The sequence below is a fragment of the Labrus mixtus genome, chromosome 3, assembly GCF_963584025.1.
Source record: "Labrus mixtus chromosome 3, fLabMix1.1, whole genome shotgun sequence".
Taxonomy (NCBI): Eukaryota; Metazoa; Chordata; class Actinopteri; order Labriformes; family Labridae; genus Labrus; species Labrus mixtus.
The window spans coordinates 14,859,762-14,876,343 of record NC_083614.1 but is presented as its reverse complement, the minus strand read 5'-3'; the positions used below and the strand labels follow the sequence as shown (position 1 = coordinate 14,876,343).

The 16,582-nt window shown below is 42.0% G+C and overlaps 1 protein-coding gene across 1 annotated transcript; it reads right to left on the bottom strand.

Annotated features, from left to right (window-relative positions):
- Positions 1–171: 171 nt before the first annotated feature.
- ankrd24 (ankyrin repeat domain 24) lies at positions 172–13,222 on the bottom strand. The gene is made up of 21 exons (XM_061033150.1): positions 12,607–13,222; positions 12,220–12,350; positions 11,831–11,919; positions 11,670–11,734; positions 11,497–11,554; positions 11,170–11,240; positions 10,913–11,019; positions 10,115–10,287; positions 9,502–9,524; positions 8,574–8,690; positions 8,355–8,474; positions 8,115–8,244; positions 7,770–7,948; positions 6,862–7,025; positions 5,300–6,090; positions 4,879–5,195; positions 3,388–3,621; positions 2,050–2,226; positions 1,810–1,971; positions 1,638–1,703; positions 172–626 (listed from the first exon to the last, which is right to left on the bottom strand). The coding sequence occupies exons 1-21, from the start codon at positions 12,676–12,678 to the stop codon at positions 558–560; spliced, it is 3,315 nt and encodes a 1,104-aa protein (XP_060889133.1). The 5' UTR covers positions 12,679–13,222; the 3' UTR covers positions 172–557.
- Positions 13,223–16,582: the final 3,360 nt, after the last annotated feature.

The window sequence follows — 16,582 nt, the reverse complement described above, 5'->3', positions numbered from 1 at the left end:
ATAAAATCTTAGCCCCACTGATTGACTTTTCATGTACACATGCTGCAGCCAAATTAAGACTTCAGATTTCCATCATCCAAAAATAGATGTGAGGCAGAATGTAAAAGCTGATGTAACCTAGAGAACCAGTTTATGAAGCAGGGTTAAAAAAAAACAGGATCAACAGTAGAGTAACTTAGTTTTCTTTTTTATTAAAACAATCTTCTATAAAACATTCGACATCTCACACAATCATTTCTATCTTCTTAATATAGACTCAAATCACATTCCCCTCCTGCCACCATAAAAAAAACCTTAACTACAGGCTGCTGTAATTAAAGTTTTCCAGCCATGAAAGCACTCCACAGCTCCTCTTTCACTGTCTGGTTACCCTTAAGGTTGTTGTTTAGGTTACTGTAATGTACACATGCAGCTATGCCTTAACACAGATCAGAAGTATTTGGCTTTCCGGACAAGTTCTCCATGATACTAATCATTACAAGCGGCTGTGCAGGAGCAGCTTGACGCTGACCTGTATAGAGGCCGGATATGGAGAGTGTTTTCAGATGTTTTTAGGTTCAGTGTCCCGGCTGTGACATTCTCAAGATTTGGAGTAGTAGGCCCTGCACCTCATCATCCATTCGGCCCTGAAAGGAAACAACAAACAATAAAGGAAAATGAAGTTTCTTTATTGGTTCATTTACTAAAGTTACTGTTAATGTCACCGTAGGGAAATTTGTCTTGGACTCTGTCCTGAATATTAAGTAATTCCAAATGTCTTTATTTCATGTTTATTTATATAGGGACAAGTATGCAGTAAGTAAGCTGATGCCACATACTACAGAATGTATAGCCAATGTAAAGCTAATTTCCGATGCCAGTCCCTAGATAGGACTTTAAATCTGCCAAATGAACCAATAAGTTGATAAATCTACTGATCAACAGTGATGCTTCAGTCCTCTACCTGGGTGAAACAAAAGTAATTCTGTGATCTCGTACACTCTGTACTCACTGCTACCAGACACCTTAAAATGGGTCAAACTGAAAAAAAAATGCTTCAACATCGCAGAAACAAGAGGGTCAATGACCCCAAAACGTGGACCTTGCCTTCGCTGATAAAAGCCAGGTGCATCAGAAGTAGAGATCAGACTGGTAAGCCTACACGGACAGGTTAGGAAGGTTCAAATACAAAGACCAGAGACCAGATGAAGGCCTAATGACTGGTGTGAAAGAAACAGCACAGAAAAACTTGTCTTGCCAAAAAGTATGCAGAGGAAGCAACTAAATTGACGGTGTTCTCTTAAAGGTCAACGACACCTGAATGATCTCTCATTACAACCAACACGACAAAAAGAAAACGCTAATGTCTACACCTTGGTTGTGGAATATGATGAAAGTGATCTCCCTTTCCCCTGCACCTCTTCTGAAATTTCATCCACTTTGTCTGGTAAGCAGAGATGGATGACAGATCATTTTCACTCTTTATTGTCTTCTCCACAAACAGAGGCAAAGTCAAATTCAGCAGACTTATTGGCAGTGCAGCTATTTGTTCACATTTCATTAAAACAGACATGCCCCCCCCCCCCCCCCCCCCCCTCTAACAACAAAGATTTTAGTCTATCTTTGCACATTGGTGTGTATGTGCACATTTAACTGACCTGGACAGCTGCCAATAAATGGGAGCGGTATATAGCCACCACCTGTTTATGCTTTCTCTCCCAGTCCTGCAAAGACAAAATGTTACTGTCATGTACGGATTGGAGTTTTTCATACATATCTGTATATTTCAATTTTGAAATATTTTAAGTATTTTTATTATGTTCTCTTCACCTGTAGCTGCTGTGTGAGTATGGCAATCCTGTTCTGCCAAGCCACTTGCTGCCCTGGGTTCCCATGATGAGTGGATGAGGAGGAGGAGGTGATGCCCAGAGGAGGTGACAGAGCTCCCAGGGCCTCCTTTAGTCGAAACACCTCCTTAGACAGCTCCGTTATCTGAAGACAGGCAGACACATCAGTTCAACAAACTCACAGGTAATTTAAAGGCAGAACCTTGTGGAGCAGAACCCTCACCTTGCGGTCCTTCTCCTTGACCAGGCCCTGGGATTCCTGGATGTCCTTGTGGAGCTCCTGGATGTGGCTGGATTTGGCCTGTAACTCGGCTAGCTGCTGCTGCACTGTGGCCAGCTGGGACTCTGCAACCTGCCGCTCACTTTTGTTAAAGAGAGCATCCCGTTGCACCTGGAACACCTAGACCAGTGTAAGAGCAACCTGTCACCACAGCAAGGAAAATCTATCTATGCAATGACTCAAAAACAGAGGCCTTCTGCTTATGTAGAAGTAGAGTCAGAACCATGTATTTAAATAGGAAGTAATATTCACAACAAATGGAAACATGTTAGATGTTTTACCTGTGCTGTTTATTGCAAAAGCACAGGTATTGCAAAAAATCAGAGTAGTGTGTTTTTATGACAATACAGCCTCCCTTCCCAGCACAATGTTACATGGAAGAATATGTGGTCATCTCAGAGATGTTTTAAAAATAAATATTCAGTCATCATATGCCATAATTAATTTGTTGGAAAAAGGATTAAGCCCTGTGTCCACCTAGCGTTTTTTTTTCTCAGCGTCAGCGTCTTTTTTCAGTTGTTTTCAATGGGTAGAGGGATTCGCAGCAGAAAGCAACCACTTGGATGAAAAGCGCAACGCCCAGCGTCATTTTTTCAAGCGCTCTGCCGTTTTGTTAGAAACTCTAACAACTTTTCAGAAAGGCACTGTTGACGTCAGGGGCGCTCTTTTCAAAATGTATGATATTCCCTGTATTTTAGCCTCCTACGTTTGGTATGTTGTGCTCACATTGTCTTTGCTCTGTGTCTGCTGGGGTAAATAACGATCTCAAATATAAAAACATGCAGCATAAAGTAACCGAGCCGTGTCGGGTCATACAGCAGCCGTTGTCAACCAACTGTTGTCATAGAAACAGGATGGAAGTGCAGCGCTTTTCTTCTCAGCGCACAAACACTCCCGAGCGTACAACAAGCACTTTTCTGCCCGGAAAAATCGCTAGGTGGACACGGGGCCTTACGCAGTATACAAGGTGAAAGTTTTTATGTCTGACTGCCTCTACCCAGTTAATGGGGAAGTTATTTTTAGAAAATCATTAGGAGCTTATAATGCACATATAAAGTACTTCAGTGCTTCAGTAGGCACATACAGGATTCACAGGGATTGATGAAACAGAGGGACGCACTGAAAAGAGAAAGTAATACACATATGAATAATGTAGAGGCCATAAAGAGGCCTTCATGGAACACGGCTCACTTTGTGGTGAACACAATAAGATCTAATGCAACTTTAAATGGCAATAGAAGGGATTTGAGAAGGTACACACATAAATGCAAACACACTTACCTCAGTGCAGGTTTTTTCATGTTTGCGAGTGAGATCGTTGAAACGGGCCGTGATGGCGTTGATTTCAGCCTGCAAAGAGAGCCGCTGAGCTTCATGGTCCTCCTTAGAGATCAGACCCTGTTCTGCAGCCTTTTGGGACTTCAGCTCTCGCAGCTCCATCTCCTTATCACTCAGAGCCTCCTGAGCTGCTGCTGCACTGCTCTCACTGGCCTGCAGGGAGTGCTGGAGCTCTGCCTGAGAAGCAGGAAGCAAAAGGATTACCTGATTACCTCTTTAAAAACAGAAATGTTCTGCTTGTAATGCTGATAATTTAAGCAATATGTAAACAACACACAAGCTCCTAAATAGGCCTGAGAAAACCCTCAAACATATTAACTCAAATAATTAAAATAATTAAACATTTTAAAGGCAATTAATTACCATAATATGCATTGTCATAGAAAAACATACTGTTATCTGCAATAATATTCTCTGCTTTCATTGGAAATCAATGATTAGTCATCAACAGTTTACCTTTTGTCCCTTTCTTAATTTTACCTACACAACCTTTTGATATCAGCAAACAAATATCTGCTACTAGCTGACAGGCTGATAATGTTTCCCCATTTAAAATCTGCTTCTTCATAATGGGTCATTTATATTTTGAAAACTAAATCACACATAATGGGCAGCCATTTTAGCACAAGGTACTGGTGTGTCTCCATCTCCTCCTTTCCACTAGGATATCTTCATCATCATATCAGTATGTACATTCCGCTGCCATGGGAATTTTTCTTTCTGCTACCCCCTACCACCTACTGTAGTCAAAAAGAACATGTCTGTCATGACAGCCACAACAATACATGTCCCATTACAACAATAAAATTAAGGATTTCTCTGGCTTTGAAAACTGTTGGAAATATTTGAATACTGAATGTGAGTACTCGTTGAGTACTTAATGTAAGTACTCAACAAAAATAAATATATATATAACATAGGTTGAGTATATTTTTTTATTTCTACATATTGTATCTTAAAAGTTCCTCATTTTGTAGCTTTGAGTTTGAAATGACCACCTCGGACCACAGGGTGGATACATATTGTTATGTCTCTAACCTGACTTACAGGTCTCTTTGTGAGCTACTTGTCACAGTTATCCACACATTCAAACACATGCTGCTGTATTGTCTCGTTTTCTCTAAATGGGACTATTTCTCAAAGGGGAAAAGTTTACTGAGGATATAAACCATCTTAGAAGTTGTGTCATATCCTCCTCTGAATAAATACAATTTTCCAGTTCCAAGCCGGCCACATTAGAAAGAATGCAGGTTTATGGCACTCCCACATTGGCTTCACTTTCGAAAGCATATGGAATGTCCACTTCTTATATAAAGTATGGGCCTTACATGAAATTAAGGAATATTTCATCTTCTAAAAGAACCCAAACACCCCTATACTCCAATACCACCCAAGATCAGTCTTATTATAAGATCTGACATTTCCCATTCTGACCTTGATTTTCTCGTGCTCCCCTTTAGGTACAGCATCCTGCATGACCTCCAGTTTGGCCTCGAGTCCTGCAGCCTGCTCCTCAGCCTGACTACGCAGGGTCTTCTCCTCCTGGAGCTCCTGCAAAGTCTGAGCCAGCTGCTCTGAAACTGCAGACAGCGCCTCCTTATGCTTTGACAGAGGCACTGCGTCTTTCAACTGTAGGGCATCCTGTGCCCGACCCTCTCGCTCAGCACACAGGCAGTCAAGGGCCTGGGACGCTTCCTGCCTCGCCACCTCCAGTTCCTCTCTTACAGCTGCCAGAGAACGTCTGGAGGGATCTATTTGGACAGAAGCGTGGTCATTAAGAAAATACAAAGAAAGTCAGTCTTTTATCCTCTTTTAAACCTGACAATAAACTTAAAGTAGAAAAATAACAGCACACCTGTTATAACTGAGGGCTCCGAGCTCTCTGAATGCTCCTCCTCCTCTTCCTCTTCTTCCTCCTCTGTTCTTGGAGGCCTGAGTCTCTCCAGATCAATGAGAGCAACGTTGAGCCTTCTAGCAACCTCCGCCCGTTCCCTGGCAAGCTGCTCACACTGGAGCCCCAGAGTCACCTGCACCTCCTCCAACTCGGAGCGGGGCACACTCTTTCTCAGCTGCCCCTCCAGCTCTGCCACACGCTCCTGTAGACGTCGGACCCGATCTCCTTCTCCTGCCGTTCCTCCTTCTTTTGCTGACGTCCTACTATCTGCCAGGTTTGCCTCCAGGTCATCCAATTTTGCTCGGAGGAGCTTCAATGTTTCAGTCTCTTCTTCTTCGCCGTCTCTCTCGTTTTTCCCTGTAGATTGTTTCTGGGCCAGAGCAGCATGGAGTTCCTTCACTTTCTCCATCAGCTGTTTGATTGTGTCACTGTCCTGGCTGCTCTGGACCATTGCCTCGCCCCGTCCCTTAGCTAGCTCCTCCTCTAGCTCCGTCACCCTCGCTCTCAGCTGCTGTGCCTCTTGGCTGGGACCCTCCTCTGCAGCCCCAGACACGACTTCAGTCCCACCACCTGCCACCTCAGTATCCCTCTCACCACACTCCACTGAAAGCACCCCAAGGCGCATCTGCTCCTTCAGCTCCTCCAGCTCTGACTGGGAGGACGCCAATTGCTCCATAAGGCCTCGCAGCTTCTCCTTCAAAGCTTTGATACTCTCTGCATCTGAACTCCCTATCTGAGACTTCTCATCAGCACTGCAGAACAAGACAAGATCATCAGAGGTCTTTTTTTTCTCTTAAAAACAAACTTGCATGAGAATATCCTAAATTAAATCAAACCATAACACTACCAGGAGTCATTCGTGTACTGACCGATTTTGGAATAATACCATCAGTTAATTAATTATACTTTTGTCAGGTATTTGTTTATTAATTAACAGTACAAAAACTGAAAGGTACTCTTTTAACCAATATATTAGATGGATAAATGTATCAAATTCTTAATTTTCAGAAAAGAAAAATCAAATAATGTTAGCATTTTTTTATTGCTGCCAACTACCGGTAATTGATATACATACAAAAACTTGTCAACATTACTTAAGGTAAAATATAAAAATTAAACACAACTAAATACTTTTACTCAAACCTAAAAAATAAATATTTTATTTTAGACTCTTTTGTTATGCAAGTATTCAGCAACAACAATGTTTAAAAAATTAGAAATATCAACCCAAGACCCCCATAGAAATCTATGATGGCATGCTTTCATTTTTTGCACCTACGCCTCGCCTCAGCCTCCTGCATGCTGCAGGGAAAATGTAAATGCTCAGCATTTTTAAAAATGGCATTGACAGAGGCCTTGAGCAGATACTGCTGAGATTTTACAACTGATATTAGCAAAGGTTTGCACAGCTCCGTGTGAAGGACTCAACTAATACAGATGAGTTCAAGGTCAAGTGACCTGTGATGGCTTTTTCAGTTTTCTAGTCATAGATGTGCCTGAATGTATGAACAAAGCAATTTTACCACTCCTCAGCCACACTGGACAATTCTTCTGAAGCCTGGGTCTGAGAGAGACGCTCCTGAAGAGCTTCAAACTCCTTCCTCAGGGTCTCGTACTGGACCAGGGGCACAAAGTCCGAGCTGGAGGTCAACATGTCTGTGTCATCCTTCTCAAACATCTCCAGCATCTGAACACAATACAGCGGAAGGTAAATTTGTGATGAAGGATTTATTTCATCATTGATTTATTTTAAATTTAAAGTGAATACAAACCCCCTGGTTAAACAATCCATTAATAGTACTCCCTGGTTTACTTACGTCAACATGAGTTATGGAGTCTTAGTCATTTCATTCTCAGAAGGAGATTTTAGTTAGTACTTTACTTCTGTCTTCCCGCACAGACTCAGACCCTCTTTGCTCTCATATAACTGCCCTACATTCTTGTCTGACTCTTTTTTCAAACAGCAGGTTAAACTGACAGTCTTGGCCTCAGTCACCGCTATTCTTATAGAGTTGAATGAGAAGCAATACAACTAAATATTTAAAGAAAAAAATCATCCTTCATTGCTCAAACCAGAATAACACATTCAGTGAAGTATGTCTACAATATGCCCCCATGTCTGCATCTGATGCTGTCCTGTTCTATTTATACTTGTGTGAACACTGCCTTAACACAGCAGAGTACCAGAGAACACGGTCATAGACTTAAAGTGGTCATGACTAATGCTTGAGTCAGGGACATTCAGCCATCTCTGAACCAGTCTCTTCATCTTCAGCTAACGAACCGTAAACTGTTCACTTCACCAGTGGAAAAAAAAGGTTTGAGTGCTTTTTAATGAACATCTCATTTTCAAGATTTTTTTCCTATGTGTGTGTAGTAAGTGTGTAAAGATTATGTCTGTATCTTGGCATATTCACTCTCATGACCTTACCTGCACTTTGAGAACTAGCTCAGAGTTCTGTGAGGTAAGTTCCTCTATTTGATTGCGCAGTTCAGCAACAATCTTTGGGTCTGCAGGGGCTAGAGAGGGGTGGGCCGAGTCAGTGTCCTCCTCACAAGTGGCCTCATCTGGGGAAGCAGAGGCTCTTGAGCGCTTGGAGAGCAGCTTCTCTAGAAGGAAAATGAAAGAGCAACCACAACAACAAAGAAATCTGTGTACTTCAGATGTGGTTAGACACAAAGCAATACACTAACTCATGCATGGAAACACATGCATGCTTTCTTTAAGGGCCTGGAAGTGCTTATTCACAATCAGATAGTCAGCCAGATAGCATACCTGGGAAGTCCAACATTTCATCCATGTCCTCAGAGTCACTGGTCCCAATGCCATTGTATCCCTTCAGCTCCTTGAGGAGATTGTCTCTCTCTGCTTCTGCCTCCTCTAGACGCTGTTTTAGTGTGGACAACTGAATTGCACATATATGTGTAAAAATGGTGGTCCTTCACAAAAATGTACTTGTCTCTCGTACACTCAGAGCTCTAACACAGAGGTATACATTTACATACAGAACAGTACCTCCTCCAGGGCAGAGAGGGCGCTCTGTTGCTGCTGCTCCAAGGCTTTGATCTTCTGAAGCAGACGGCCTCTTTCAAGCCGCAGCCGTCGTATTTCCTCAAACACCTCTTCATCCTCTGGCTAGCATGGAAAACCACATTAAATAAGGGACACTAATAGTCTAAATATTAATGAAGATCAAACAGCAAGCACAGCCAAGAGAAAGTGAATCGTACTCACCTGGGCTGGTTGCTGTGTTTCAAGAGGCTGTGGAGAAGGCGACTGGGACTGGAGCCTGGGGGACTGGGCAGGTGGAGCTGGACTCCTGGGCCTTGGGGATGGGGGCAAAGCCTGGATCTTTGTGATAGGGACAGAATAGGATGAATAACGTTATTAAAGGCACATTATTCTTTGGTAAATCCCTTGAGGACTAATGCTGTATTAGACAGTTACTACCAAAGAGATGATTGTTAAATTGACATCAATATGGACACAGTTGTATCTTGTTTTCAGTCATGTAGTATTATATGGGTCTTTCTTTTTTTTTAATTGGTCGACTGGGACTCGCAATGTAAAGGTGAGACAAATATTTTGATTCATCCTGAACGTAACAGTTCTACTTTCTAATTATGTTAATGAGAAATTCTTGTTATGGAAAATCGATTCATTTCATAGTTCACAATACACTGTATGCAACTGTATAAGTATTGATAGTAGCCTGTGCCATTTGCTTGAAGGCAGGGAACCAACGAAGGAGGTCAATGTCCCCTTTATTTATACTGAAAGTGTACATAATGTTTCCATCCACTGAGAGGTTTCTCACAGTACCTGAAGAGGAGAGCGGGGTGGTGGAGGAGCTTTCCTTTTGCGGGGGGCTGTGCCCCCTAGCATGGATGAGGCACCTGAGGGAACTTGGGGGTGCTGCGTGGGGGTGGGAGGTTGATCACAGACAAGCAGAGGTCAAGCTCAACTTAAAAACGGGGAAAACAGAGGGAACTTAGATAAGACACAGTGTCGGCAACAAATGGGGACCGCAAGCCAATGAAAAGAAAGCAGAACACAAAAACAATGACCTCATATTGAAGACATGCACAATATGATCAGCCAAAGAAGGCCATGATCTCATTTGATGGAGGGAGTGATCCATCACACGGCTATGCAACATTACCTCCTCGCCTGCGCCCTCAGCAGCTATGTATGCAGGAGGAAAGAGACACAAGAAACTTAAACCTGAGACACGAACATGTAGTTTATATTAGTGCCTTGTATGAACAACTGTAGAAACCTCAAAAGTTTTATTTAAAACTAAGGAGGTCAGGCACCATATGCACAAAAATCTCCTTTTCAAACTAGCCACACATGTTTTTTACATATCAACAGTGCCTTTCAGGAGATACAAGTGGAACAAGAAGCCTTGCACCTTTTTTTTTAAACCCACTTTAGAATCACACCCAGCTGTGCTCCTGATCCACTTCCTTCTATTACAGTAGTTTCCTGGGGGAGTAGACACTGCCAGGATCCAGAGCAGCGCACACACACACAGAAGTCATACAATGGGGCTGATAATCTGTTAGACGCTGCTGCCCCGTGTTTCATATGTCTGTACCAGTTTATATAAATAAAAATGGACGTCTTATTTATTTAACAAACCTTACTTTATTTTAATTGTAATTATTAATTAATAGAGAAAGAGAGTATCTAAAGGGCAGCACGTCTTAATTGGGAAGGTCTTGTGACAGCAACCACTGCTTTTAATAAAGACTACAGGCCCTCTTCTGTACCTGGAGGTGCTCCATTCTCCAACATATGCATGATGCCTTGGTTGCCAGTGGTTACGCTGTAGTCCATGGCTTTGTGTCCAAGAGCGTCAATCAGCTGTGTGTTGGCCCCACCTCTCAGTAGAGCTTCTACTGTCTCAACACTGTCACTCTCACATGCCAGCATCAACGCAGACCTGTTTACAACATATCATAAACTTAAAGTTAAACAGCAAATAAACAATGCCATTGAATACAAGTTTGAACCTACAAAAAGTTTATTTTAAAATAATCAAGGCTTTGTTTCATTATGATTTGTAGGACACCTTTACCAAATCTAAGGCACTGAAATTTCCTATTGAATAGCAGCCTGAAGAAATATTGGTCTTTTCACTCTGTTAACTGAGGGATAACTCTCTAATCATCCTGATGTCCAAGTTAAAACTAAAGCAACTGACCCCTGCTGGAGGTCTTGACCTGCATCCTTCCAAACCCAGCCCATCCAATAGAGATGTTCTATGGGAATCCATCCTATGTCCTAACCCAGACAACCCATCTGCTTAGACAATAATCCTGTGTGAGTTTTTTTGGGTTCTAGCTTAGCTAAGAAAGCCGCTTCATGACCAAGTCTGCCTCAGCAGGCCTCCCACTGTCAAACCCTCTGTTTTTTCATTTAGGAAAGCTTTAGCCAAAACTACATGAGAGCAGGCAGTAAGATATTAGAGGACAGGATGGTGGCCCCACTGCCTCACCAAACCCTTACTACCACACAGAGGAGGAGCAGAAAATCTCTCTAGGTGGTTATCATACATTTTGCAGTACCTTCCCTGGTTGTCTTGAATGTTTGCGTCGGCACCTCGACCAAGCAGAAAGACACAAAGCTCCACTCTGCTCATCTGTGCTGCTAGGATCAAAGGGGTGGCCCCATCCTGACAAAGACATACACAAGATTATTCAAACATGAAGGTTCGAAAACACAGATCATTTATCATGTTGTCTACTGTGATAGGTCAGAGCAAGGACAAATAAAGAATCAGTGAAACCAAGCTCAAAATACTGTAATAAACTTTTCAGCTTGCCTCATCCAGGACATCCAGACTTGCTTTAAAGTCCCACAGGGTCTCTGTACAGGACAAACAGCCACTGACCGCTGCAGGAGAGCATCAGAATAATGGTTAACACTCAGATCAATATATTCAGAATAGCCTGTACTGTATGAAGTAAAAATGAAATCACTAATCAATGCTCTTTGAAATGTGCATGATAGATTAAGGATGAATTTGAAAGTTCAGTATTAAGATTGTGTTTCCTTTACAAACTTAAAAACACGTCGAATCGGTCGGATCTATGACTTTGCAGAGTAAGTGTTGTGTCACCAAACTGGTGTTCTGATCTGTCAATGTTACCTGCGTGATGAAGCGGTGTCCTGCCAATGGTGTCAGTGCAATCCACTGCTAATCTCTCCTGTCAAAGAAAATAGAGGCAACAGCAGAGCACAGCAAAAGATAAACCGTTTGTGATAAGAGCAGTCTACAATATTATTATGTCATCAACCGGTTGTTGAAATTTTGTGTTTTACCTGCAAGAGTCTCTTTAAACACTCCGATTGGCCGTTTTTAGCTGCGAGATGAAGGGCACTGAAGCCTGGGGATAATTTATAAGCAGATCATGACGCGTATGATTCAACAGCCTTGGGTTGAGAGATAAAAAAAACTTTGATTGGATAATAAAATATCCTACCAGCTCCATCAGTGATGTTGAGGTCTGCTCCCTGAGCGATGATGACCTCCAGGCAGTCTAGCCGCCCTCGGGATGCACAGAGGTGGAACCTGCAAGAAGATGAAGGACAAAACATGTCACTTTAATCATTATAGGTGAGGATGGATCATTATTTTGTATATCAAATTTGATTCTAAAGAGCTGTACAACTCTAACCTCTCCATCAGTGTTGTTTGATCTTCAAATTAATTTACACTCTTTACAATGTAAGAAATTGCACCTTTTCTAATTTACAGGAAGCAACAGTAGAAGTACACTAAGTAAAATCTAAGAAGAAGTTAAATATACGTAAGGAAGCTTCTAATGAATGCACCTATCCTTCAATTAGATAAATAAGGTACCCGACTTACGCTGACTTGCCCTCTCCATCCAGCTTGGTAGGGCAGAGACCTTTTTTGGCGATAAGAGCCATAACTTTGTCCGGTTCATTCTGCTCCACGGCCTGCAGGAGCCTCTCATCACTCTTACTCCAGTCCTGACTCTGAGGGGGCCAGGGCAAAAGAACAGGTCAGCACCCTGAACTGCCCCAAGGGAAACTGATACCAAAATGCATTACTCATGCATGCAACACAAAAACAACATGTGACTATGCAGCCTTCAGAAATATCAGCCAAAAACAATGTGCAACAAAGTTTTACAAGTTACAAAAAACTTCCGAAAAGACATACAAAAATGTAAAAAGAGGGATAAAGGTGATCAATCTTTGTGTGGTGGATAAAGATAGAGAAAATACCTACTGGAAGCGGCAGCAGACTGAAGCAAGGACAGAGTCGCTTCATCAGGCTAAAAACAGGCTGCTGAGGATCCATACCAGCTAGCAAGGTTTTACACACACTTCACTAAATACAGCTACTGAGCACCAAGCCACCACTGTGTTTCCTGACTGACAATCCACTCTGCATCATGGCTACATAACAAACGCAAACATTTTCATTAGTTTCTCCAGTGAACTCTGCTTTCTTTGACATACCCTTAAGAGGTCAAAACATCAGAGTGAGCTACATACCAGTGAATTTATAATCCTCTAATGAAGTAAATATCGCGCCACATTACAGCTCTGATACGCACACTGTGTCACAGCTATTTGCTGTCCTCACAGCAACGTCCCCCCAATGCAAAGCTCCCTGTCCGCATCCAAATTGTGATCCAGTCATCCTCTTTCGGTTGCTTGCAGAGATACAGCACCGGGACACACATAGCCAGTCCTCAGTACCCTGCAACTCTCTCACACACAGCCACCTCCTTCCTCCCCTCGCTGTCCTCCTTTCTCTAACCTATTAATTTCTTTTTCTCCAGAGCAGGCTTCATCCTTCTCTCCATTATTGTTAGTTTTTAGTCAGGTCCTGCACGGTACCCCCCTGGCAGCGTCACACTGTGCTGTAGATCTGTTCCTCTGCAGTTACAGAGCTAGGCCAGTGTGATGTGAGGACTCAGCAAAAAGAAGAGAAACTGAGCTTGGCTCTGTTCGGCAGGTTTGGATTGTTATTTACAGGGAGGAGGGGATGTACGTAGGCAACAAAAAACAAGCTAATATCTACAGTAAGAAATACTCTGAGGAAATGGAAGTCTCATTGAGACATGGTTACGGGTGAAACTCGTACGTATGTTACAGGACATTTATTTATACACAATTTTTGTAGTTGGGTAGTTTGACTGTTACATAAAACAGGCCCCCTGAGCAGCTAGCTCAACAGCCTAAGATCATCCTTATGATCCTGGTTATCTGTATGTAATAACCTGGAGGTAGATTTTCTCCTTATGGCAACAAACAGTACAAAGTTGTAAATGTGCCAAAGCATCATCAGGACCCTAATTCTTATTTAATTTTTTTTTTTAAATCTAAAGCTATCAGCTGCTATTTTGTCTGCAGGAGCATGGGCCCAGTGCTACAAGAATGCAACAAGCAATTGGATAAATTGAGCAGGAAAAATGTTTACTGGTGGGCAAGCCTTATATTCCAAAGTTCCTAAAAAGTCACATAGAATATCTTAAGGGTGACAGCAGGAAAGTGGGGATTCTTTCATTGTCTGTGCATGCTTGTGAATAATTGAAGGCTACCTGAGATCTCTGGTTATAGCAGCAGTCTGGAGACAGCCCTGCTCTCCTGCTGCTGCTCAGTGACACTGAAACCCAGGGACCCCCATACTAACAACCTGGGATCTTTATACATGTCTACTTAATGTGGAGCAGATTCGATATTAGGTCAATACACAGCTTGTGTGACCCAAACTCTAAATAGAAAACTGGTGTAATAATTTTCTTTAAAAAAACAACAACAACTATACAGCCTCCTATGTCCATAAAAAGATGGTTCTTACCTCGTTCTTTTTAAACTTTGCCTTCAGACTCTTCATAATGGGTTAATAGCCTCAGTCTCAATACAAACACTGCAATGATAAAGGCAAAAGGTTGACATTTACAGCTTATTTCGTGTGTCTTATAAATGGGTCATTATTATTAATGAATAATCTGTGACTCATTCGTCACTTTGTCCCACCAACATGGCAACATGTGGTTGTAGCAAAATGTTAGATATAGACTACATAAGGACTGTACCAACCAACAGCATGCTTACAGCCCTAATATAATTATAACACTTTAAACAGAGGTGTAAAGTGAGCAGTCAAAACGTGCACCTACCTGTAGGGGTACCGTTCCAGGTAAGTGTCTCTGACTCTCTTCTGTCCCATAAGCTTTTCTGTAAAATACTGAAGTCACTGATGCCTCGAGGACAACGGATATGCACCCGCCCTCGTCGCATATCAACCAATCAGCAATGCGCAAAACACCGGATCAGTGTTTGATTGGCGATGATTGATGATGTCTGTCGCGTGCAGCTCAAACATGCCAAATGCGTATCATTTTAAAATTGTGTGAAGAAGTGAGGATTTGTAATTCTGTGATTAACAATAAGCTGAAAAGACTGTAAACTGAAAGAGTAGCATTCCGTCACGTCCTCTCATTTTGTCGGTGTTTTCCGCCACAGCAGTAGTACTCTTATCTAATAATGAAACACAGTGGGTTGTGATAAAGTTCCTTACTTTGGACATTTTTGCCAGCCCAATCACTGGCACGGACAAGTAAGTTCAACCAATGACAACATCGGAAAAGCTGGACCCGGAAGCCCATTGAACTGCAATGAAAAAGTGAGGTTAGTGGAAAATTAGTAGGCTACTGTTGTATATAGGTCTAAGTGAACAAATGAACACTGAACTTTGTGCTTCATTATATTTTTATATTGAATATGGTGATAGCATAGGAATTTGGGCCTAAAGTTTTTTTTTTTTTTTAGGCTTATACCCTACATGTAGGCTATTGGGCTGCCCGGTTCTTTGGTCATGTAGCCGACAGGTGACACTTTGACAATTTCATTAGGCTGTGAAGTAAAATCAGACCGGTCCATGTTGACATTTCAGAATGGATACGTGCAATATACACAAACCACCAAATGAGGGCAGTAAATACAAGGAAAACGAAACCTACAAAATCTATTCCACCAGTAGGCCTACAAGTCTTTGGAGCATCTTACTAGCCCCAAATTCGTCTGAAACAGTCATTCAGAACATATTTAAATCAAATGCATGAGTTTGAAAGAGAGCCGATAATGATTTGTGTCAGGCAGCACCATGACTGTCTTGAGCCACTGATGCTTTGCAGCATGTTTGTGAACATTTCATATTTATAAATGATGCAGTTCAGCTGGGAAAGAGCAACAACTGAAAGCTGAAGTTTAGAGGGAATGTCACATCCATATTTAGCACTTTATAATGAGGGCGTCTTATTAATTTTGAAATGTTCCACAGCGCCTTGTGCCTCTGCAATTAAATCTTTGGCTCCTATGCAACAGTGTATATTTTGAACACATTGACTGTTTTCCTTTCTGAAAGTCTGTTTGAGATGATTAAATTATCTCTCACTGTGATGTATACTTTCCATTTCTACCCCCCCCCCCCCCCCCCCCACACACACACACACACACCTCCCCTCTCTCCATGTGTACTTCTCTTGCAGAGTCTGACAGTGCACCTGTCTCTTTCTGTCTTTCTTCTAATTTTTTTTATCCCTTGCTCAAACACAGTTCTAGCTTTCACTTCGAGCAAGATGGATTCAATTTTTGTGTGCTCTATGTTTCTGGATTGGATGGGTTAAAGGTTTAGGGCAGGAAGATTGTGCAGATGAAATGGGGGATGTGTCAGAGGAGGGGGGTTAGGAGGAATATGATTGGTACATTCAAAGGTGATACAACAGCAAAAGCTGCAAAGGTACGGAAGTATCTGTGAGTATGATGGGCAGGGTCCCTGAAAAACCAAAAGATGCTTAGTATAGATGAGAGGATGAGATTTTAACTTGGAACGTGGAAATAACTCATTATTTACAGGGCGATGATCCCTGTATGCAGACACCTTCTTCAATCAAGATAATTTAACAAGATATGTTTTAGCTAATTGAATGAATCGATCTTATCCCCAGAAGATAAGACCTCTCGCTCAACTTAGCCTCTCGATCTTGATAAACACTAATTCTCACAATATATGAATCTCGCTCCATGAGTTTTCGACATTACCATGCTCTAGTTCTGTTAACATAAAAACATCTTTTTAAGAGGAAAACTGAGCAAAAAGGTGACATAAACATGAACCCTGAAGAACTACTCCAACAAAACAAATTTAACAGGTCTTTGGCTGAAGGCTTATGTCATGCCATGTGCTTCTG